The sequence below is a fragment of the Oncorhynchus masou genome, chromosome 11 (assembly GCF_036934945.1).
Source record: "Oncorhynchus masou masou isolate Uvic2021 chromosome 11, UVic_Omas_1.1, whole genome shotgun sequence".
Classification (NCBI taxonomy): domain Eukaryota; kingdom Metazoa; phylum Chordata; class Actinopteri; order Salmoniformes; family Salmonidae; genus Oncorhynchus; species Oncorhynchus masou.
The window spans coordinates 13,071,123-13,094,159 of NC_088222.1; the positions used below are offsets into that span (position 1 = coordinate 13,071,123).

The following is a 23,037-nucleotide window of genomic DNA, read 5'->3' on the forward strand; positions in this document are numbered from 1 at the left end:
GAATGGTCTGCCTATCCATGTGAGAGACGCAGACTCGGTCTCGACCTTTAAGTCTTTATTGAAGACTCATCTCTTCAGTGGGTCATATGATTGAGTGTAGTCTGGCCCAGGAGTGGGAAGGTGAACGGAAAGGCTCTGGAGCAACGAACCACCCTTGCTGTCTCTGCCTGGCCAGCTCCCCTCTCTCCACTGGGATTCTCTGCCGCTGACCCTATTGTGGTGGGCCGAGTCACTGGCTTACTGGTGCTCCCCCATGTCGTCCCTAGAAGGGGTGCGTCACGTCGTGCCAGGTTTTTTTTGCTATACTCAAATTGAGTGGATTGAGTCACTGACGTGATCTTCCTGTCCGGTTTTGCTCCCCCTTGGGCGCGTGCGGTGAGGGAGATTCTTTATGGGTTTTTCTCCGCAATGTCTCAGGGTAGTAAGTTGATGGTCTGTTGATATTGCTCTAGTGGTGTGGGAGCTGTGTCTCAACCTCAATGCTCGGCTATGAAAAGCCAACTAACATTTACTCCTGAGGTGCTGACCTGTTGCACCCTCTACAACCGCTGTGATTATTATTTGACCCTGCTGGTCATCTATGACCATTTGAACATCTTGTAGAATGATCTGGCCTTAATGGCCTTCTACTCTTATAATATCCACCCGGCACAGCCAGAAGAGGACTGGCCTCCCCCCAGAGCCTGGATCCTCTCTAGGTTTCTTCCTAGGTTTCTGCCTTTCTAGTTAGTTTTTCCTAGCCACTGTGCTTCTAAATCAGCACTTTTTGGTGTTTTAGGCTCAGTTTCTGTATAAGCACTTTGCGGCATCTGCTGATGTAAAAAGGGCTTTATAATTAAATGTGATTGATTGAGAGTGAGGGGAGGGTGAGAGGGGGTTAAGCGGATCAGATCCAGCCTGAACTGTTCAATATAGTAGGGAGTTGTAGTTTACAACAGGCCAATATCCTATATAGTCTAGCGCGTATAACGTGGTAGTTAACTACAATGACCATAATCCATTGGGCATCTACTGTCCGGTCTGTGTTTCTTTTATGCCTGCTTTGGAAGAGAAAGAAAAATATGCGATAGTGAGGGGATATAGAGCGCATCTGTACACTATATATACAAAAGTATGTGGACACCCCTTCAAATGAGTGGATGTGGCTATTTCAGCCACACCTGTTGCTGACAGGTTATAAAATTGAGCACACGGCCATGGAATTTCCATAGACAAACATTGGCAGTAGAATGGCCTTACTGAAGTGCTCAGTGACTTTCAACGTGGCACCACCATAGGATGCCACCTTTCCAACAAATCGGTTCGTCAAATTTCTGCCCTGCGAGAGCTGCCGCGGTCAACTGTAAGTGCTGTTATTGTGAAGTGGAAACGTCTAGGAACAACAACAGCTCAGCTGCAAAGGGGTAGGATACACAAGCACACAGAATGGGACCGCCAAGTGCTGAAGCACTAATGAGTTCCAAACTGCCCCTGGAAGCAACGTCACAAGAACTGTTCGTCTGGAGCTTCATGAAACAGGTTTCTATGGCAGCCATAAACAAGCCTAAGATCACCCTGCGCAATGCCAAGCATTGGCTGAAGTGGTATAAAGTGGAGTCCATTGGACTCTGGAGCAGTGGAAACACCCTCTGTTATGATGAATCACGCTTCACCATCGAGCAGTCCGACTGACGAGCTGGGTTTGGCAGATGCTTGGAGAACTATATCTGCCCCAATGCATAGTGCCAACTGTAAAGTTTAGTGGAGGAGGAATAATGGTCTGGGGATGTTTTTCATGGTTCGGGCTAGGCCCCTTAATTCCAGTGAAGGGAAATCTTAACCCTACAGAATACAATGTCATTCTAGATGATTCTGTGCTTCCAACTTTGTGGCAACAGTTTGGGGAAGGCCCTTTCCTGTTTCAGCATGACAATGCCCCCGTGCTCAAGCGAGGTCCCACACTGAAATGGTTTGTTGAGATCGGTGTGGAAGAACTTTACTGGCCTGCACAGAGCCCTGACCTCAACCCCATCGAACACCTTTTGGATGAATTTGAACGCCAACTGCAAGCCAAGCCTAATCACCCAACATCAGTGCCTGACCTCACTGATAGTCTTGTGGCTGAATGGAAGAAAGTCCCCGCAGCAATGTTCCAACATCTAGTGGAAAGGCTTCCCAGAAGAGTGGAGGCTGTTATAGCAGCAATGTTCCAACATCTAGTGGAAAGGCTTCCCAGAAGAGTGGAGGCTGTTATAGCAGCAATGTTCCAACATCTAGTGGAAAGGCTTCCCAGAAGAGTGGAGGCTGTTATAGCAGCAATGTTCCAACATCTAGTGGAAAGGCTTCCCAGAAGAGTGGAGGCTGTTATAGCAGCAATGTTCCAACATCTAGTGGAAAGGCTTCCCAGAAGAGTGGAGGCTGTTATAGCAGCAATGTTCCAACATCTAGTGGAAAGGCTTCCCAGAAGAGTGGAGGCTGTTATAGCAGCAATGTTCCAACATCTAGTGGAAAGGCTTCCCAGAAGATTGGAGGCTGTTATAGCAGCAATGTTCCAACATCTAGTGGAAAGGCTTCCCAGAAGAGTGGAGGCTGTTATAGCAGCAAAGGAAGGACCAACTCCATATTAATGCCCATGATTTTGGAATGAGATGTTCGACGGGCAGGTGTCCACATACCTTTGGTCATGTAGTGTATCTCTACCTGAAAATGCATAATCTGTGATTGATATTTGGTATTCAGCAGTGCTAAAAATATGCCTTATTTACTTTGAAGAAACTAAATAGTGATTTTGTCAGACGGCATATAGGCTGAAGCTCTAAAGAGACGAGATGATAAACCAATGTAATATACTCAACAACTGAAATATGTTATTAAAGTAATGTGAATAAATGGCTAATAGGTGCTAAGCAGTAATGGGCAGTCACTACCATCATGGGACTTGTATTAATTGTTTTATTCTGTTTTGTTTTGTTACAGCGTTCAACCCACATAATGCATGTTCCATTCAATGTTTTTAAAAAATAATTGAAAACGAACCGACCTCAAAAAACACAAATTATTCAGCACTAGATGGGGGTGAGGGAACGATGAGACGGGGGTGAAGGGACAGGGAAATGGGCCACTCTGGTACTCTAGCCTCCAGGCTTTCTCTTTTACAGATGGGCCTCACTGACTCCAGAAAATAGGGTTTCTCTGGCCTCGGGGAGTGTTTAATATATTAGGATCCCCATTAGCTACTGCACATGCAGCAGCTACTCTTCCCGGGGTCCACATAAAACATACAAACACATGCAGCCTACTCAATCACTTTTTATAGCTACTGTTTACAGGCCTCCTTGGCCGTGTACAGCGTTCCTCACTGAGTTCCCTGAATTCCTATCGGACCTTGTAGTCATGGCAGATAATATTCACATTTTTGGTGACTTTAATATTCACATGAAAAGTCCACCGACCCACTCCAAAAGGCTTTCGGAGCCTTCATCGACTCAGTGGGTTTTGTCCAACATGTCTCTGGACCTACTCACTGACACAGTCATACTCTGGACCTAGTTTTGTCCCATTGAATAATTGTTATGGAGCCCTCTGTAACGACTTAGGCCGAAGTCGGTCCCTCTCCTTGTCGGGCGGCATTTGGCGGTCGACCTCACCGGCCTTCTAGCCATCGCCGATCCACTTTTCATTTTCCATTTGTTTTGTCTTTGTCTTACACACCTGGTTTCCCCCAATTACTTGTTCAATATTTAAACCTCTGTTCCACCATGTTTGTTTGTGAGTGATTGTTTCTTGTATTGCGGTCCGTAATGTGTGGCCTTGGATTTATTGTCGTGTATTGTATTATTGTTGAGTAAATTGCGTACATTACTCTTATCTGCTGTCCTGCGCCTGACTCATCTACACCAGCTACGCACAGACGCATTACAGAATCACTCACCTACAAACAAACATGGGGGAACAGAGGGTTAAATATTGAACAAGTAATTGGGGGTTTGAAACCAGGTGTGTAAGTCAAAGACAAAACAAATGGAAAATGAAAAGTGGATCGGCGATGGCTAGAAGGCTGGTGACGTCGACCGTTGAACGCCGCCCGGACAAGGAGAGGGACCGACTTCAGCGGAAGTCGTGACAGTCCTTCTAGCCATCGCCGATCCACTTTTCATTTTCCATTTGTTTTGTCTTTGTCTTACACACCTGGTTTCAATCCCCCAATTACTTGTTCAATATTTAACCTTCTGTTCCCCCATGTTTGTTTGTGAGTGATTGTTTCTTGTATTGCGGTCCGTTATGTGTGGCCTTGGATTTATTGTCGTGTATTGCATTATTCGAGTAAATTGACTCATCTACACCAGCTACACACAGACGCATTACACCCTCATTGCTGCTCGATCCCCCTATTTTCCCAACTTAATTGAGGAGAATAAGAACAAACCAATATTTATTTTTGATACTGTTGCAAAGCTAACTAAAAAGCAGCATTCCCCAAGAGAGGCTTTAACTTCATGAATTTATCACTGCTGAACTTCTTTGAGGAAAAGATCATGATCATTAGAAAGCAAATTACAGACTCCACTTTAAATCTAAGTATTTCCCCAAAGCTCAGTTGTCCTGAGTCTGCACAACACTGCCAGGACCTAGGATCAAGGGAGACACTCACGTTTTTTAATACTATATCTCTTGACACATTGATGAAAATAGTCTTGGCCTCTAAACCTTCAAGCTGCATACTGGACACTATTCCACTGAAAGAGCTGCTTCCTGTGCTTGGCCCTCCTATTTTGAATATAATAAACTTCTCCCTATCCACCGGATGTGTACTAAACTCACTAAAAGTGGCAGTAATAAAGCCTCTCTTGAAAAAGCCAAACTTTGACCCAGAAAATATAAAAAACTGTCAGCCTAAGTCAAATCTCCCATTCCTCAAACATTTTTGAAAAAGCCTTTTGTGCAGCAACTCACTGCCTTCCTGAAGACAAACAATGTATACGAAACGCTTCAGTCTGGTTTTAGACCCCATCATAGCACTGAGACTGCAATCGTAAAGGTGGTAAATTACATTTTTAATGGCGTCAGATCACTGTGCTCCTAGAACTTAGTGCTGCTTTTGATACCATCGATCACCACATTCTTTTGGAGAGACTGGAAACCCAAATTGGTCTACATGGATAAGTTCTGGCCTCGTTTAGATGTTATCTGTCAGAAAGATATCAGTTTGTCTCTGTGGATCGTTTGTCCTCTGACAAATCAACTGTACATTTCGGTGTTCCTCAAGGTTTCGTTTTAAGACCACTATTGTTTTCACTATATATTTTACCTCTTGGTGATGTCATTCAGAAACATAATGTTAACTTTCACTGCTATGTGGACAATACACAGCTGTACATTTTGATGAAACATGGGGAAGCCCCAAAATTGCCATCCCTGAAAGCCTGTGTTTCAGACATAAGGAAGTGACTCCAGTGCTAACCTCTCTACACCGGCTTCCTGTTAAGGCTGGGGCTGATTTCAAAGCATTACATGGGCTTACTCCTACCTATCTTTATGATTTGGTCCTGCCGTACATACCTACAAGTACGATACGGTGACAAGATGCAGGCCTCCTTACTGTCCATAGAATTTCTAAGCAAACAGCTGGAGGCAGAGCTTTCTCCTATAGAGCTCCATTTTTATGGAATGGTCTGCCTATCCATGTAAGAGACGCAGACTCGGTCTTGACCTTTAAGTCTTTATTGAAGACTCATCTCTTCAGTAGGTTCTATGACCGGGTGACCAAGGGGTGTGAAGGTGAACAGAAAGGCACTGGAGCAACAAACCACCCTTGCTGTTTCTGCCTGGCCGGTTCCCCTCTCTCCACTGGGATTCTCTGCCTCTAACCCTATTACACCCTATGGTGCTCTCCCATGCCGTCCCTCAGAGGGGTGCGTCACTTGAGTGGGTTGAGTCACTGACGTGATCTTCCTGTCTGGGTTGGCGCCCCTCTCGGGTTCGTGCCATGGGGGAGATCTTTGTGAGCTATCCTCAGCCTTGACTCAGGATGGTAAGTTGGTGGTTTGAAGATATCCCTCTAGTGATGTGGGGGCTGTGCTTTGGCAAAGTAGGTGGGGTTATATCCTGCGTGTTTGGCCCTGTCCGGGGGTATCGTCGGACAGGGCCACAGTATCTCCTGACCCCTCCTGTCTCAGCCTCCAGTATTCATGCTGCAATATTTTGTGTCGGGAGGCTAGGGTCAGTCTGTTATATCTGGAGTATTTCTAGTGTCTCATCCGGTGTCCTGTGTGAATTTAAGTATGCTCCCTCTCATTCTCTCTCTTTTTCTCTCTCTCTCTTTCTCTCGGAGGACATGAGCCCTAGGACCATGCCTCAGGACTACCTGGCCTGATGACTCCTTGTTTCCACAGTCCAGCTGGTCATGCTGCTGCTCTAGTTTCAACTGTTCTGCCTGCGGCTATGGAACCCTGACCTGTTCACTTGACGTGCTACCTTCTCCTGGACCTGCTGTTTTGGACTCTCTGTCTACCGCACCTGCTGTCTCTAACTCTGAATGATTGGCTACGAAAAGCCAACTGACATCTACTTCTGAGGTGCTGACCAGTTGCACCCTCTACAACCATTGTGATTATTATTTGACCCTGCTGGTCAAATGAACGTTTGAACATCTTGGCCATGTTCTGTTACAATCTCCACCCGGCACAGCCAGAAGAGGACTGGCCACCCCTCAGAGCCTGGTTCCTAGGGAGTTTTTCCTAGCCACTGTTCTTCTACATCTGCATTGCTTGCAGTTTGAGGTTTTAGGCTGGGTTTCTGTACAGCACTTTGTGACATCGGCTGATGTAAAATGGGCTTTATAAATACATTTGATTGATTGATTGATTAATGACAACGTACAGAACAGGAGAGAGTTTAGTGTATTATCTCTATCCTGACTCACTGTTCAAATGATTTGTCCTAGCAGAACAATGTGGATGCATCTGGGTATTTTTGTCTGTAGGACAAAAAAGGAGACCATGCCATCATTGGTGTCCTGTCTGTCCATCGTGAGAGTTTTCATTCTTACATGAATCAGGATTGAGTCATCCAATAAGTAGTTACAGTTCCCTCTGAATTCCCATTTGACAATTATAGAACCTCACACTATTCTCATTCACTCTGTCATTGGAAAAATTAAGCTCTCATTCATTCTCATGTCATTTCCAGTTCAAAACGTTTTACTTCCCTCATGATCACTTCAAAAAGGTAGCCTAGTACTGTAGCAGAGAAAATATACTTTATAGCAATGGTCTTGACAGGCTGTTTGATATGTTACAGGATTTTACGGCTGGGGAGATTCTGTGTAAACTCTTCTCACACTTATAGTATGAGGCCTTCTGTAGCTCAGTTGGCTCTTGTAATGCTAGGACAGTGTGTTTGATTCCCGAGGGACGCCTATACATAAAAAAAATGTATGTACGCGTGACTGTAAGTCGCTTTGGATAAAAGTGTCTGTTAAATGGCATACATAACTGTTATATATCAGGCCTCGTTTCTCATCACTAGACCTAAACTATGATTGGAAGTGCCTTGTTTTATATGCATGTATATTTCTATCCACTGATGTCATACCTGATGTCACTTACAGTAACTGGCGTGACCACCATATTTTACAGTAACTGGCATGACCACCATATTTTACAGTAACTGGCAGGACCACCATATTTTACTGTTACTGGTGTGACCACCATATTTTACAGTAACTGGCGTGACCACCTTATTTTACAGTAACTGGTGTGACCACCATATTTTACAGTAACTGGTGTGACCACCATATTTTCACAACTCATGTGATGTGCACTGAACAAAAATATAAATACAACACGCAACAATTTCAAAGATTTAAGGAAATCAGTCAATTGAAATAAATTCATTAGGCCCTAACCTATGGATTTCACATGACTGGGAATACAGATATGCATCTGTTGGTCACAAATACCTTTAAAAAAGTAGGGGCGTTGATCAGAAAACCAGTCAGTATCTGGTGACCACCATTTGCCTCATGCAGCGAGATACACGCTTTCTGTCATTGGTACAGTTGAAACCAGGTTTTATCTGTGAAGAGCACACTTCTCCAGCGTGCCAGTGTAAATTGAAGGTGAGCATTTGCCCACTGAAATCTGTTATGGCGCCGAACTGCAGTCAGGTCAAGACCCTGGTGAGGACGATTAGCACACAGATGAGCTTCCCTGACAGTTTATGCTGAAATTCCTCGGTTGTGCATCTGCTGTCCGGGTGGCTGGTCTTAGACTATCCTGCAGGTGAAGCAGCCGGATGTGGAGGTCCTAGGCTGGCGTGGTTACACGTGGTCTGTGGTTGTGGAGGTCCTGGGCTGGCGTGGTTACACATGGTCTGTGGTTATGAGGCCGGTTGGAAGTACTGACAAATTCTCTAAAATAACATTGGATGCGTCTTATGGTAGACAAATTAACGTTCAATTCTCTGACAATAGCTCGGGTGGACATTCCTGCAGTCAGCATGCCAATCGCACGCTCCCTCAACTTGACATCTGTGGCATTGTGTTTTGTGACAAGACTGCACACATTAGTGGCTTTTTATTGTCCCCAGCAGAAGGTGCGCTTGTGTAATGGTCATACTGTTTAATCAGCTTCTTGATATGCCACACCTGTCAGGTGGATGGATTATCTTGGTAAAGGAGAACATGCTCCCTAACAGGGATGTAAGGGGAGGGACCCAGGCGCTAGGAGAAAACCGTGGGTTGATTTGGCCAACGAGACGAACTGGCACAGACAGAGAACGCAGGTATAAATACACAGGGGATAATGGGGAAGATGGGCGACACCTGGAGGGGGTGGAGACAAACACAAGGACAGGTGAAACAGATCAGGGTGTGACAAAATCACTACTTTAAATGAACTCACTTCAGAGTAAAACGAAATGTAAATATACCAAACATGTATTCAATGTCTTTTAACAAAATATAATTACATTACAACTTGACATCATCAGCATGGTAATGAAGAAAATAGCAAAGACGGGATATTTCCCAAATAAATTGTTTTTTTTAATATGTTTTATGTAGCTTCAACATTTACATGAGATAAATGTGAACACTGTGGGGATGTTGACCTTAGGATGTTTAAAGGGACATTGACACTTATTTACATGAGCAATAGTTTAACCAGTGGAAGTTTAAAGATAATAAAAAACATGTATAATTAAAACAAATAAGAAATCAAACCCAGTTCAGAACTATTGCCTTTTTGGGTGAACATTGGAGATGGCGGCCCCATGTAAGTCCTTTGTCCAAAGCGTGTTGAATGCATGCACTGAAACAAAATCGGAAAACAAAATTAGGATACTGGAAACAATTTATGTTTTGGCATCTTAAAAAAGGTAGAAATTGTGTTATGCCTAATATGGCACTTCATATTATTTTTCCAAAAATGAATTATTGTTCTAGGTCAATATTGGCCAAACACAGCGTTGGGTTAATTCAACTCGGGGTTGTGCCTCTAACCCAGTGCCCTGAGTTGAGCGCTCGACCCAACTGCTGGGTAAATTAGACTATATTGTTTAGTTAAAACAACCTGGTGTTTTGGGTCATTTTAAGTGTCATCCTAATTTAAATTTTGCTTGCATATTTTTGCCTTCTCTTCCATTCCTCCCCTCCATTTCCTACACACACACACAATCAAGATATTAATGTTGAATTTAAAATAATTTCTATCGCCTGCATTTCACAACATACTTAGAGAATGTACTATATATATATAGCACATTGAAACAAAACCTTGTCTAAATATATATTATTCACAAGATAAGATTTCATAAAATAGGATTTGATTATTAGAATTCAGGTATATTATTTCATGAACCAAACTGTCCAAACTTCAGACTAAAGCCTCAGCTGAACTTGATGTGCACACTCAGATTGCAATCGGAAAAGCATGCGCGCGACAGTCTGTCCGTCTTTAGTGTTATTAACACAGATCTGTCTATCAGGCAGTGCCAGAGCTAATCAATAGATATTCACATTCACTGACACACTTACAGCTATCTTAGGTGACAGCACACACACAAACTGCTGTTTTGACATACGATAATGGTGTACATTTCAGTTGAGTTAAAACATTAATACACAAAACAAGTGTAAAATATAACATTTGAAGGTCACTACTAAGGACATGACCTAGTGTCTTTATTACCTTTACTTAACTAGGCAAGTCAGTTAAGAACAAATTCTTATTTACAATGACAGCCTAGGAACAATGGGTTAACTGCCTTGTTCAGGGGCAGAAAGACAGATTTTTACCTTGTCAGCTCAGCGATTCAATCTTGCAACCTTTCGGTAACTGGCCCAACGCTCTAACCACTAGGCTACCTGCTGGTTACTGGCCCAACGCTCGAACCACTAGGCTACCTGCTGGTAACTGGCCCAACGCTCGAACCACTAGGCTACCTGCTGGTAACTGGCCCAACGCTCTAACCACTAGGCTACCTGCTGGTTACTGGCCCAACGCTCGAACCACTAGGCTACCTGCTGGTAACTGGCCCAACGCTCTAACCACTAGGCTACCTGCTGGTTACTGGCTCAACGCTCTAACCACTAGGCTACCTGCTGGTTACTGGCCCAACGCTCTAACCACTAGGCTACCTGCTGGTTACTGGTCCAACGCTCTAACCACTAGGCTACCTGCTGGTTACTAGTCCAATGCTCTAACCACTAGGCTACCTGCTGGTTACTGGCCCAACGCTCTAACCACTAGGCTACCTGCTGGTTACTGGCCCAACGCTCTAACCACTAGGCAACCTGCTGGTTACTGGCCCAACGCTCTAACCACTAGGCTACCTGCTGGTTACTAGTCCAATGCTCTAACCACTAGGCTACCTGCTGGTTACTGGCCCAACGCTCTAACCACTAGGCTACCTGCTGGTTACTGGCCCAACGCTCTAACCACTAGGCTACCTGCTGGTTACTGGCCCAACGCTCTAACCACTAGGCTACCTGCTGGTTACTGGCCCAACGCTCTAACCACTAGGCTACCTGTCGACTTATTTGCATTTCATTCAAAAAGCACTGCTCACAATCACAAAATGTAACATTTGCATTTCAAATAAATTGTTGTGATTGAATGGAAGCGTACCAGGAAGTGCTTCAGTAGTTGAACTAAAGGCAAACAAGCCACATACTGTACTGTTTTCCAAAAGTAGGCTAAAATGCATACAGAAATGAACTAAAAGTCAATTTAACAGAACTATAAATAGTGCCTTAAGAGCATATTAGTATTGATGGCTCATCCATTCATTGCTCTATTAATTCACAGGAACACATTACCCAGAGGGCTGTCCTTCCCCCTGTCACTTCTCACAGTACATACAAGAGCAGATACTTATCAATTATTGTTCAGTGGAAGAAAAGACACTCACAACAGTCTTACTGCGGGGATTCTGTTCCTGGTAGCTGTTACACCGTGGCCTGTAGGAAGTCCCATGCTGGGGCACAGTTGGAAAGATGATATCAAGCATAATAGGACTTGAAGCACACATCCAGTGTCCCAAGCAGTGTGCGTTGCTCCAATGCAGGTCCACTAATGACTGTAAACACCTGTGAGCAGTCCCTAAGAGCCAACACAAATGGTTAGGGTCTGGTCACCTCCACCTGGTTCAGATACTCAACCATGTTGGTCCCAACCTGTTAGAACAATCATTAGATTTTAGAGTATGAGGACTTGTACAAAGCATGGAGGCACACTGACAATGACATCACACAATTTATTTTGTATATTTTATAGCCATTTACATCAATCAACACCCAACCCCTGTTTGATGCCTACATCTTCCATTCATTTGAAGCTGTGGCTCATAGGTTAATTTACTCTAATCACGTTTCCAGCCAACCATTTCATTCAGATTAATTACCTGAAGCATGAAACGAGTCATGACCATTGTTGGAAAAATGATGTGTCATGCACAAAGTATATGTCCTAACTGACTTGTCAAAACTATAGTTTGTTAACAAGAAATTTGTGGAGGGGTTGAAAAACGAGTTTTAATGACTCCAACCTAAGTGTATGTAAACTTCCAAATTCAACTGTATATATACTGAGATCATGTGACAGATCATGTGACACTTAAATAAAGTCCATCTGTGTGCAGTCTAACTAATTATGTGACTTCTGAAGGTAATTGGTTGCACCAGATCTTATTTAGGGGCTTCATAACAAAAGGGGGTGAATACACACCACTTTTCCGTTTGATATTTTTTTTAAACATTTTTTAAAGTTTTTCTTTTCATTTCACTTCCACCATTTTGGACTATCCATTTAAACTCCAGGTTTTAATGTCAGAAAATAGTCAAAGCGCCATGGGAGATTAATCATTTCAGTGGCGCTGACAGAAGTTTCACTCTATCCCATAAAACATGACATTGCTAACTAGGCCTAATTTAAAATGTTAAAGTTTATAAAAAAAAAAGTATTAATAAGTAACACACTCAACGGACAACTTTGGTAGCTAGGTACTGTAGCTAGGTACTGTAGCTAGGTACTGTAGCTAGGTACTGTAGCTAGGTAGATAGCTTGGTTTCCATTTTCCAACAGATGTTTCTAATCCCCTTGATTGGTCGTCAACGGTTACTGATCTTGGAATTCGTGTTCACCAGAAACGGCTTCAGGTAAACTGTTTGCAACTAGTGGCAATAAATATTATTGTTGCCAAATGTTTGCCGCAGATTCACCACTAGTGGCAAACATTTGAAAACTTATGGCAACATTTTGTGCCACACTATTTAGTTTGTAGTAAATATGGCACAAACCTGCGGGAAGTTTGCAGCAACAAATAGATTTTTATAAGGGGTTGTGTGTTTGAAAAATTTTGGGATCTGTTATTGAAACATGGGACCAACACTTTACATGCTGCATTTATGTTTTTCTTCAGTATAGTATAACTCAAGAGTAAGTAAGGACTGGAGGAGGAGGTCTTTAGCCAAGTCTTTAGTAAGAAAATATGTATTTGCTTTCCTTGTGACAACTACAGTAGTAGAGAAGCGCATAAATACTAGAGATTTTCAGACCCTTTTATTGACCCCATGTTGGTTAGTCATACAGTCGAAACAATAACAAAAATATGTTTTACCTTAGAGAGCTCAGAAACAAAGAAAGTTGATCATAAAATGCAAATACTGAGATTATGCAATACTGTAGTTCAGCAAAGAACACCAATACTTTAGAATAATAATAATAATTATCAAAGTTAAAATAAATAATAATGTTTGTCTCTCATACAATTCCTTATGGCACTAATTTCCTGTGCGGCTGTCCGTAGTAAAGTTGTTAAAAAGAAGATACATTTTTGAAAAATATTATGTATTCATATTGTGTGTACTGTATATGTATCTGTGTGTTTGTTTTGAATAAACATGATGCAAGAATAGATCAATTAAATAAATTGTCACTGTTCAGACAAAATGTTTCACTTGCTGGAATAAACGAACCAAAGAAAACAACAGTGTCTGCTGGTAAACCAGGGGTGGAATAAACGAACCAAAGAAAACAACCGTGTCTGCTGGTAAACCAGGGGTGGAATAAACGAACCAAAGAAAACAACAGTGTCTGCTGGTAAACCAGGGGTGGAATAAACGAACCAAAGAAAACAACAGTGTCTGCTGGTAAACCAGGGGTGGAATAAACAACAGGGTCTGCTGGTAAACCAGGGGTGGAATAAACGAACCAAAGAAAACAACAGTGTTTGCTGGTAAACCAGGGGTGGAATAAACGAACCAAAGAAAACAACAGTGTTTGCTGGTAAACCAGGGGTGGAATAAACGAACCAAAGAAAACAACCGTGTTTGCTGGTAAACCAGGGGTGGAATAAACGAACCAAAGAAAACAACCGTGTCTGCTGGTAAACCAGGGGTGGAATAAACGAACCAAAGAAAACAACAGTGTCTGCTGGTAAACCAGGGGTGGAATAAACGAACCAAAGAAAACAGTGTCTGCTAGTAAACCAGGGGTGGAATAAACTGTCTGCTGGTAAACCAGGGGTGGAATAAACGAACCAAAGAAAACAACAGTGTCTGCTGGTAAACCAGGGGTGGAATAAACGAACCAAAGAAAACAACAGTGTCTGCTGGTAAACCAGGGGTGGAATAAACGAACCAAAGAAAACAACAGGGTCTGCTGGTAAACCAGGGGTGGAATAAACGAACCAAAGAAAACAACAGTGTTTGCTGGTAAACCAGGGGTGGAATAAACGAACCAAAGAAAACAACAGTGTTTGCTGGTAAACCAGGGGTGGAATAAACGAACCAAAGAAAACAACCGTGTTTGCTGGTAAACCAGGGGTGGAATAAACGAACCAAAGAAAACAACCGTGTCTGCTGGTAAACCAGGGGTGGAATAAACGAACCAAAGAAAACAACAGTGTCTGCTGGTAAACCAGGGGTGGAATAAACGAACCAAAGAAAACAACAGTGTCTGCTGGTAAACCAGGGGTGGAATAAACGAACCAAAGAAAACAACCGTGTCTGCTGGTAAACCAGGGGTGGAATAAACGAACCAAAGAAAACAACAGTGTCTGCTGGTAAACCAGGGGTGGAATAAACGAACCAAAGAAAACAACCGTGTCTGCTGGTAAACCAGGGGTGGAATAAACGAACCAAAGAAAACAACAGTGTCTGCTGGTAAACCAGGGGTGGAATAAACGAACCAAAGAAAACAACAGTGTTTGCTGGTAAACCAGGGGTGGAATAAACGAACCAAAGAAAACAACCGTGTCTGCTGGTAAACCAGGGGTGGAATAAACTGTCTGCTGGTAAACCAGGGGTGGAATAAACGAACCAAAGAAAACAACAGTGTTTGCTGGTAAACCAGGGGTGGTCAAATAAACGAGAGAACAGAGGCAATGCATCCAATGACAATAACAATCAAATTCCAGCCCCCACTGCACATTCCCTCCGATTTAATCTTAGCAGTAAATAATCTGATTGAAAGAGTGCCCTGTGGGCATGAAAACACAACCACAGAGTCTCTCCATCCCCATCCTGACTATACTGTACACACAGCCCAGCTGATGCCTTCTCTCCTCCAGTGCTGCTAGCAGAACCCAGAAAGAACGACCAGACTCTTCCAGGCCGCTCAATCGAGTGCAGAGTTAGTAGTTAGTACATCCTCTTAGTCCAGCAAGGTGTGTAGAGGGAGCTAGGCCAAGTCCAAACCAATTGAATGAAGAAAAGCCACAGAATATTGTTTAGCTTTATTAGCCCGTGGATCTCAGATTTTAGACACAAGGAATCAGGTGAAAAGACCACGATTTGAAACTCCAGTGAACAAGATTACCATAAATTACATTGTAAAGCTAAAGTGTATAAAATATGAAGGTTGTTAATTTAGTTTTTGTCATCGGTGTGTTTTCTCATCAGACCTAATTAGAATAGACCGTATACAGTAACGACTGAAGTAAAACCTACAAAAGGGAAAACAACTTTTCAAAAACCTCTTAGCTTGTTTCTCCCAACGAGTTCGGCCAAACCTACACACTGTTTGGTCAATTGGCACATTAATAAATAAGATAACTTAAAAGCCCACACTTCAATGTCCTTTTACTGTTATTGCAGTCCAGTTAGTCTGAAAAGTAGGGTAACATGTCGTGTACAACGCTGGCTAGAATGATTTTTATACATCACTTCGTTGGTATGTAAGACACACACTAGGGGGACACACGTCTCACCCTCATAACACACTGACATTAAGAACAGAATCATCATCTGCAGCTGTTTGTACAAGACAAGATCGAGCCATCACCCTGGTTGGTCCTCCTTAAGAAGCAGCTAGTCTCTAATGTTCTGTCTATGTGTCTCTCTGTCTCTGTCTCTCTCTCTCTCTCTCTCAAAGATCATGTGGAAAAAGAGCAAAGTAATCCATTCCCCATAATCCACCAGAAGCCCTTTATTTCCTATGTTTTTATGGTCTATAACATGTTGCTCCCCTCTCGTCCATCACTCCTCCAATTCCAAACCATGATGTGATGGATGGCATACTCTATCACTTGGACCATAACTTCGGATATGATCTGCTTCGTCCCCTTTCTGGTGATCAGGCTGGGGATTGGTGGAGAGTGGCAGTAGTGGGAGGAGGCTCCATAGCCCTCTTATTTATCCTTATCACCATGGTTTCTTGGTTTATTTAGCAGCAACTACAGAAAGTCTGGTATTTATTATTCAAAGGTAGAGTTGATGTGGTGGTATTAGACCGGAGGGGATTTTGTTAGACCGGAGGGTGGTTTAGTTAGACCGGAGGGTGATTTAGTTAGATCGGAGGGTGGTTTCGTTAGACCAGAGGGTGGTTTAGTTAGACTGGAGGGTGATTTAGTTAGATCGGAGGGTGGTTTAGTTAGATCGGAGGGTGGTTTATTTAGACCGTTTAGGAGTCCAGACAGAGTAGAAACTGTTTTATTTGAGGGTCAACATCCTACTCACCACAGACCAAGCGGATGAGGAGAGGATGGATTGTTTTAATGCTTATATTTTCACCAGTTAACGTGCGGTTATATCTCAGCATAAGACCGAGGGACATGGAGCTGTGGTTGTTGAGCTGCAGTCCCACTCTCTGTCCCCATTGTATTTATCTATCTGTTTCCATGAGCCCTCCATGCCACGGGGTGTCGCCGATACCACTAGACGTCAGTGCTGATGCTGCAGCTGCGGTTGAACATGTCCCTCATGGTGACTGACCGGGTCAGGTTCAGTTTGTGGTAGCTGGGCATTTCTAAGGGCAGTTCCAGGTCATGCTGTTGGATGCTACGGTAGCTGATGCGGTCGCCGCCGTTCCGCAGGCCGTCCGGATGCTGCAGGTAGAAGGGCACATCATGGTGTGTGCACGAAGGGCAAAATGTCTGCGAGCGCGTTAGTTTCCGCGCTAAAGGCGGTGTGAAGAGGGCGGGGCCGTTAGGGGTGGAGGCGGCGACCGACGCCGCCACGATGTTATGGTTGGAGTGGACTGGCGGGAGGCGGGACGTCACTGCAAAGTCGGGCTCCTCCTCCTCCGACTCCAACTCCTCCTTCTTACAGCAATAATACTGTCAGGGAGAAAAGACACAAGGAGAGATAGCTAAAATAATCACAGCATCCCCTTGACAATAAGACATGTTTTACAGTAGGTTTATCTGTGACAGACCTGTTTCAAACACAACTGTCAAATCATTCAAAGACGTGAAAGGCTCTTTTGTAATGTCCATTTCCTACATGATATTCAATGTACCGCTGACAACGAAACATTACGATGAAGATGCTGCAAACAGCAATTATCACTTAAAATACAGAGCGCCGTTACTTGACTGACATGGCAGGCCTGCTCTAAATCTACACTGTGTTGAAAACTGTGTCGTGTGGCACACATTGAAATTTGGTCAGCTATTATCAAACATTACATTGAGCTGTTACAAAATATTACACTGAGATACATCTGAGGTTGGCAAAGAGATTGTGCCTGAGAGAAAGAGATGAGAGAGGAACCGAGTATTTGTATAATTACTCAGACATGACTCTGAGAGAAGGAGCTGTGCTGTCTGTCGTTTAGCTGAATGGAATAGGAATGGATGGTTCATTAATTAAATGTCATCTCTTTTTGACCCACTTACAGTTTTATGGTAATACAGTGTAATGGAACGTGTCTCAACTCACCCTGATCCATCCTACCCACTTCTATCTACACACTGACGGTTTGATGAGCACAAATCATCAGATATCACAGAACCAGAGAACCCTGCTGGACCAACACAACGTTGTGTCTAGTGAGAGAGTTCTGATCAGAGGAACACTTACAGCAACACCTAATAGAGACATAGTTGTTGTTCAGACTGTGACCAGGGATCTCCAACTCCTCAAGAAAAGAGGAAAATGACCTTTAAAAAACAAGACAACAACTCATGGAATGGCGGGTACTGTGATGACACACACACACACACACACACACACACACACACACATGCACACACACACAGACGCACACACACACAGACGCACACACACACAGACGCACACACACACACACACACACACACACACACACACACACACACACACACACACACACACACACACACACACACACACACACACAGACGCAGTCTAAACCAGACATGATTTAGTTGTTGTTGTATTGTTTGTATATCGTTGTATTTTACATTTGTGTGACTGTTCTTTTATATTTTGTACTTAACACTTTTCCAAATTTAAACTTCTTAAAACATTGTTGGTTAAGGGCTTGTAGGTAAGCATTTCACTGTAAGGTCTACACCTACTGTATTCGAACATGTGACAAATAACATTTGATTTGATTGATTTGATTTGATCAGTGTATCAGTGTTTTGTTACTTGTTATGTTTTGTGTTTTTTTGTGGACCCCAGGAAGAGTAGCTGCAGCTTCTGCAAAAGCTAGTGGGGATCCAGATACACAAACAAACAAACATTAGCCATATAAAATGCCTAAAATAATGAAGCATGTATGTCACACCCTGATCTGTTTCACCTCTTTGTGATTGTTTCCACCCCCCACCATGTGTCTCCCATCTCCCCTCATTATCCCCTGTGTATTTATACCTGTGTTCTCTGTTTGTCTGTTGCCAGTTCGTTTTGTTCGTTCAGCCTACCAGAGTTTCCCCCTGCTCCTGTCTTTTTCTAGTTCCTGTTTTCTGGTTTTCCTGGTTTTGACCATCCTGCCTGCCCTGACCCTAAGCCTGTTGTTCTGTACCTTGTCACACCACCCTGGATTATTGACCTCTGCCTGCCCTGACCCTGAGCCTGTCGTTCTGTACCTTATGGACTCTGATCTGCATTACAGACCTCTGCCTAACCTTGACCTGTCATTCTGCCTGCCCCCTGTTCTTGTAATACACTTCTACACTGTCTGCATCTGGGTCAACCCTGAAACGTGATAGTGTGGCTTGAACACACACTGGTTGTGTAATGTTGTGATGACTAACTGTTTAAGAAGTGTGTGATTATCGTGACATTGGATCATCCTGATACCACATAGCCTGACCTCGATGAAGAGAGGAGCTGTCCCAAGAGGCACATCTGATACCATATAGCTTGACCTCAATAAAGCTTTCAGTTTTACTGATGATCAAGATACATGCCACATCTTACTAAAGCTCTCAGTCAGAGATCTTAGACAGAGGAATAGAGGGGGCTCAGTGCTTATTGTGGCACTGACAATTCAGTGACAGTACATGATCTGACCACAATGAAGAGAGGGGCCTGAGAGGGGCCTGGGAGGGGTTGGGTTGGCGCCCCCCACTTGGGTTGTGCCGTGGCAGAGATCTTTGTGGGCTATACTGAGCCTTGTCTCAGGATGGTAAGTTGGTGGTTGAAAATATCCCTCTAGTGGTGTGGGGGCTGTGCTTTGGCAAAGTGGGTGGGGTTATATCCTTCCTGTTTGGCCCTGTCCGGGGGTGTCCTCGGATGGGGCCACAGTGTCTCCTGACCCCTCCTGTCTCAGCTTCCAGTATTTATGCTGCAGTAGTTTATTTGTCGGGGGGCTAGGGTCAGTTTGTTATATCTGGAGTACTTCTCCTGTCCTATTCGGTGTCCTGTGTGAATTTAAGTGTGCTCTCTCTAATTCTCTCGTTCTCTCTTTCTTTCTTTCTCTCTCTCGGAGGACCTGAGCCCTAGGACCATGCCTCAGGACTACCTGACATGATGACTCCTTGCTGTCCCCGGTCCACCTGGACGTGCTGCTGCTCCAGTTTCAACTGTTCTGCCTTATTATTATTGGACCATGCTGGTCATTTATGAACATTTGAACATCTTGGCCATGTTCTGTTATAATCTCCACCTGGCACAGCCAGAAGAGGACTGGCCACCCCACATAGCCTGGTTCCTCTCTAGGTTTCTTCCTAGGTGTTGGCCTTTCTAGGGAGTTTTTCCTAGCCACCGTGCTTCTACACACCTGCATTGCTTGCTGTTTGGGGTTTTAGGCTGGGTTTCTGTACAGCACTGAGATATCAGCTGATGTACGAAGGGCTATATAAATATATTTGATTTCATTTGAGAGGGGCCTGGGAGGTGCTTGAGAGGGGCCTGGGAGGGGCCTGAGTGGGGCTTGGGAGGGGCCTGAGTGGGGCTTGGGAGGGGCCTGGGAGGGGCTTGAGAGGGGCCTGGGAGGGGCTTGAGAGGGGCCTGGGAGGGGCCTGAGTGGGGCTTGGGAGGGGCCTGAGTGGGGCTGGGAAGGGGCCTGAGAGGGGCCTGGGAGGGGCTTGAGAGGGGCCTGGGAGGGGCTTGAGAGGGGCCTGAGTGGGGCTTGGGAGGGGCCTGGGATGGGCTTGAGAGGGGCCTGAGTGGGGCCTGGGAGGGGCTTGAGAGGGGCCTGAGAGGGGCTTGAGAGGGGCCTGTGAGGGGCTTGAGAGAGGCCATAGGTAAGCCAACGAATTAAAGGCTTTTTCATTTAGTGCATTGACTTATTGTTGTGGAATTTCAGTTTTACTAACGATTTTCAAGACACAAGCAACAGCTTATTAAAGAAGCCAGTCTGCTCTCAGTCAGATTTACAGTACATCTGTACAGAGCGAGGGCATGAGAAGGTCTTACCTGCAGTCTACAGTAACACAGTACTGCGATGATGCACAGTAAGATAACTGTAGCTAAAATACCGCCTGTGATGACCACTGTCCCGGCTGTCATTCGAAATCCTCTCCATCAACAGCCTGCAGAGAAGAGAGAATGAAATAAAGAGGGGGAAGGAGAAGATGAAGAAAGAGAGAGAGACAGAGGGGAGAGAGGAAAGAAAGAGAGAGAGAGAGGGGAGAGGAAGAGAGAGAGACAGAGGGAAGAGAGGAAAGAAAGAGAGAGAGAGGGGGAGAGGAAAGAGGGAGAGAGAGGGGGAGAGGAAAGAGAGAGAGAGAGAGAGAGAGAGAGGGGAGAGGAAAGAGAGAGAGAGGGGGAGATGGAGGAGAGGAAAGAGAGAGAGACAGAGGGGGAAGAGGAAAGAAAGAGACAGAGAGAGAAGGGGAGAGGAAAGAAAGAGAGATACAGAGGGGGGAGACGGAAGAAAGGGAGAGAGACAGAGGGGGGAGAGGAAAGAGAGAGATAGGGTGAGAGGAGAGGGAGAGAGAGGGGGAGGAAAGAGAGAGAGACAGCGGGGGGAGAGGAAAGAAAGAGAGAGAGAGGGGGAGAGGAAAGAGAGAGAGAGAGAGAGGGGAGAGGAAAGAGAGACAGAGGGGGGAGAGGAAAGAGAGACAGAGAGACAAATGGGGCAGAGGAAAGAGAGAGAGATAGAGGGGGAAGAGGAAAGAGGGAGAGAGAGGGGAGAGGAAAGAGGGAGAGAGAGGGGGAGAGGAAAGAAAGAGAGACAGAGGGGGAGAGGAAAGAGGGAGAGAAAGGGGAGAGGAAAGAGGGAGAGAGAGGGGGAGAGGAAAGAGGGAGAGAGCGGGGGAGAGGAAAGATGGAGGGGGAGAGGAAAGAGAGAGAGAGGGGGAGAGGAAAGAGAGAGAGAGGGGGAGAGGAAAGAGAGAGAGAGGGGGAGAGGAAAGAAGGAGAGAGAGGGGGAGAGAGAGAGAGAGAGAGAGAGAGAGAGAGGGGGGAGAGGAAAGAGGGAGAGAGCGGGGAGAGGAAAGATGGAGGGGGAGAGGAAAGAGAGAGAGAAGGGGAGAGGAAAGAGGGAGAGAGAGGGGGAGAGGAAAGAGAGAGAGAGAGAGAGGGGGAGAGGAAATTGGGAGATAGAGGGGAGGGGAAAGATGGAGAGAGAGGGGCAGACGAAAGAGAGAGAGAGGGGGGGAGAGGGAGAGAGAGGGGGAGAGGAAAGATAAAAAATATAGACAGTATCTATCAGTGTATTGTATTCATTAAGCAGATCTTTAACTATGTCATCCACTGAGGGCGCTTATTGAATTATCCCCCCTTAACTAACATATAATAAAATCAAAGCATAAATCCATAATCTAGACTTTGTCTCTCTGCTTGAAACACAGACACAGGAGATTAAAAACAGGATGAGCTGTGGAGGGACAGACAGAGAAACAGATGGGGCTGGGATGGATTATGACCCCTGTCTCCTACTCAGAGGTAAGGATGATTGACCTCTGAACCCTGAACCTTATTCAGAGGTCACAGAGGGAAAACATGAAGACAGCAGCGTTGCCATTAAGGCTTTGCTGAGGCAGCAACATTTAAAAACAAATCAAAACTGAGCTCCTCTTTGGAGCTCCTCTTTTCAACCTAACCTCCCAACCAACATAACCTCTCAACCAACCTAACCTCCCAATCAACCTAACCTCCCAATCAACCTAACCTCCCAATCAACCTAACCTCCCAATCAACCTAACCTCCCAACCAACCTAACCTCCCAATCAACCTAACCTAACCTCCCAACCAACCTAACCTAACCTCCCAACCAACCTAACATCCCAACTAACCTAACCTCCCAACCAACCTAACCTAACCTCCCAACCAACCTAACATCCCAACCAACCTAACCTCCCAATCAACCTAATATCCCAACCAATCTAACCTCCCAATCAACCTAACATCCCAACCAACCTAACCTCCCAACCAACCTAACCTCCCAACCAACCTAACCTCTTCTCTTGTCCAACTACAGTGTGGTCGGGTCCTCTTGAAAGACAACAACAACCTGTCTTTAGGCCTTTTACCTTGTTACTTTAGTGATCAAGTCAATATAGGGAACTCTCTACAAACAACACATACTGTAGCAAACCTACCGGATAGAATCTCGTTTGACAAATCTAATGTACAGGTCAATAGATCTGTGCTAAGAATTGGAAAGAGAAGAAACTGAAAACCAAAACAGAATTAAAAAGACAGCAGATTAACAGTCTCATTCAGGTCTGTCAGACTGGACTACAGACAAGATTGGACCTAGACTGGACCACAGACTAGACTGGACTACAGACTAGACTGGACCACAGACTAGACTGGACCACAGACTAGACTGGACTACAGACTAGACCACAGATTAGACTGGACTACAGACTAGACTGGACCACAGACTAGACTGGACTACAGACTAGACTGGACCACAGACTAGACTGGACTACAGACTAGACTGGACCACAGACTAG

General features: G+C 44.6%; 1 protein-coding gene across 1 annotated transcript in view; it reads right to left on the reverse strand.

Annotated features, from left to right (window-relative positions):
- Positions 1 to 14,772: 14,772 nt before the first annotated feature.
- The window catches only part of LOC135547905 (protein FAM163B-like), a 51,030-nt gene continuing 42,765 nt past the window's right edge, over positions 14,773 to 23,037 (reverse strand). Inside the window, exons 2-3 of the mRNA XM_064977114.1 lie at positions 20,549 to 20,664; positions 14,773 to 17,037 (exon numbers count right to left, since the gene is read on the reverse strand). Coding sequence (XP_064833186.1) covers positions 16,636 to 17,037; positions 20,549 to 20,641 — 495 coding nt within the window. The 5' untranslated portion in view covers positions 20,642 to 20,664 and the 3' untranslated portion in view covers positions 14,773 to 16,635. The remainder of the gene's footprint in view (positions 17,038 to 20,548; positions 20,665 to 23,037) is intronic.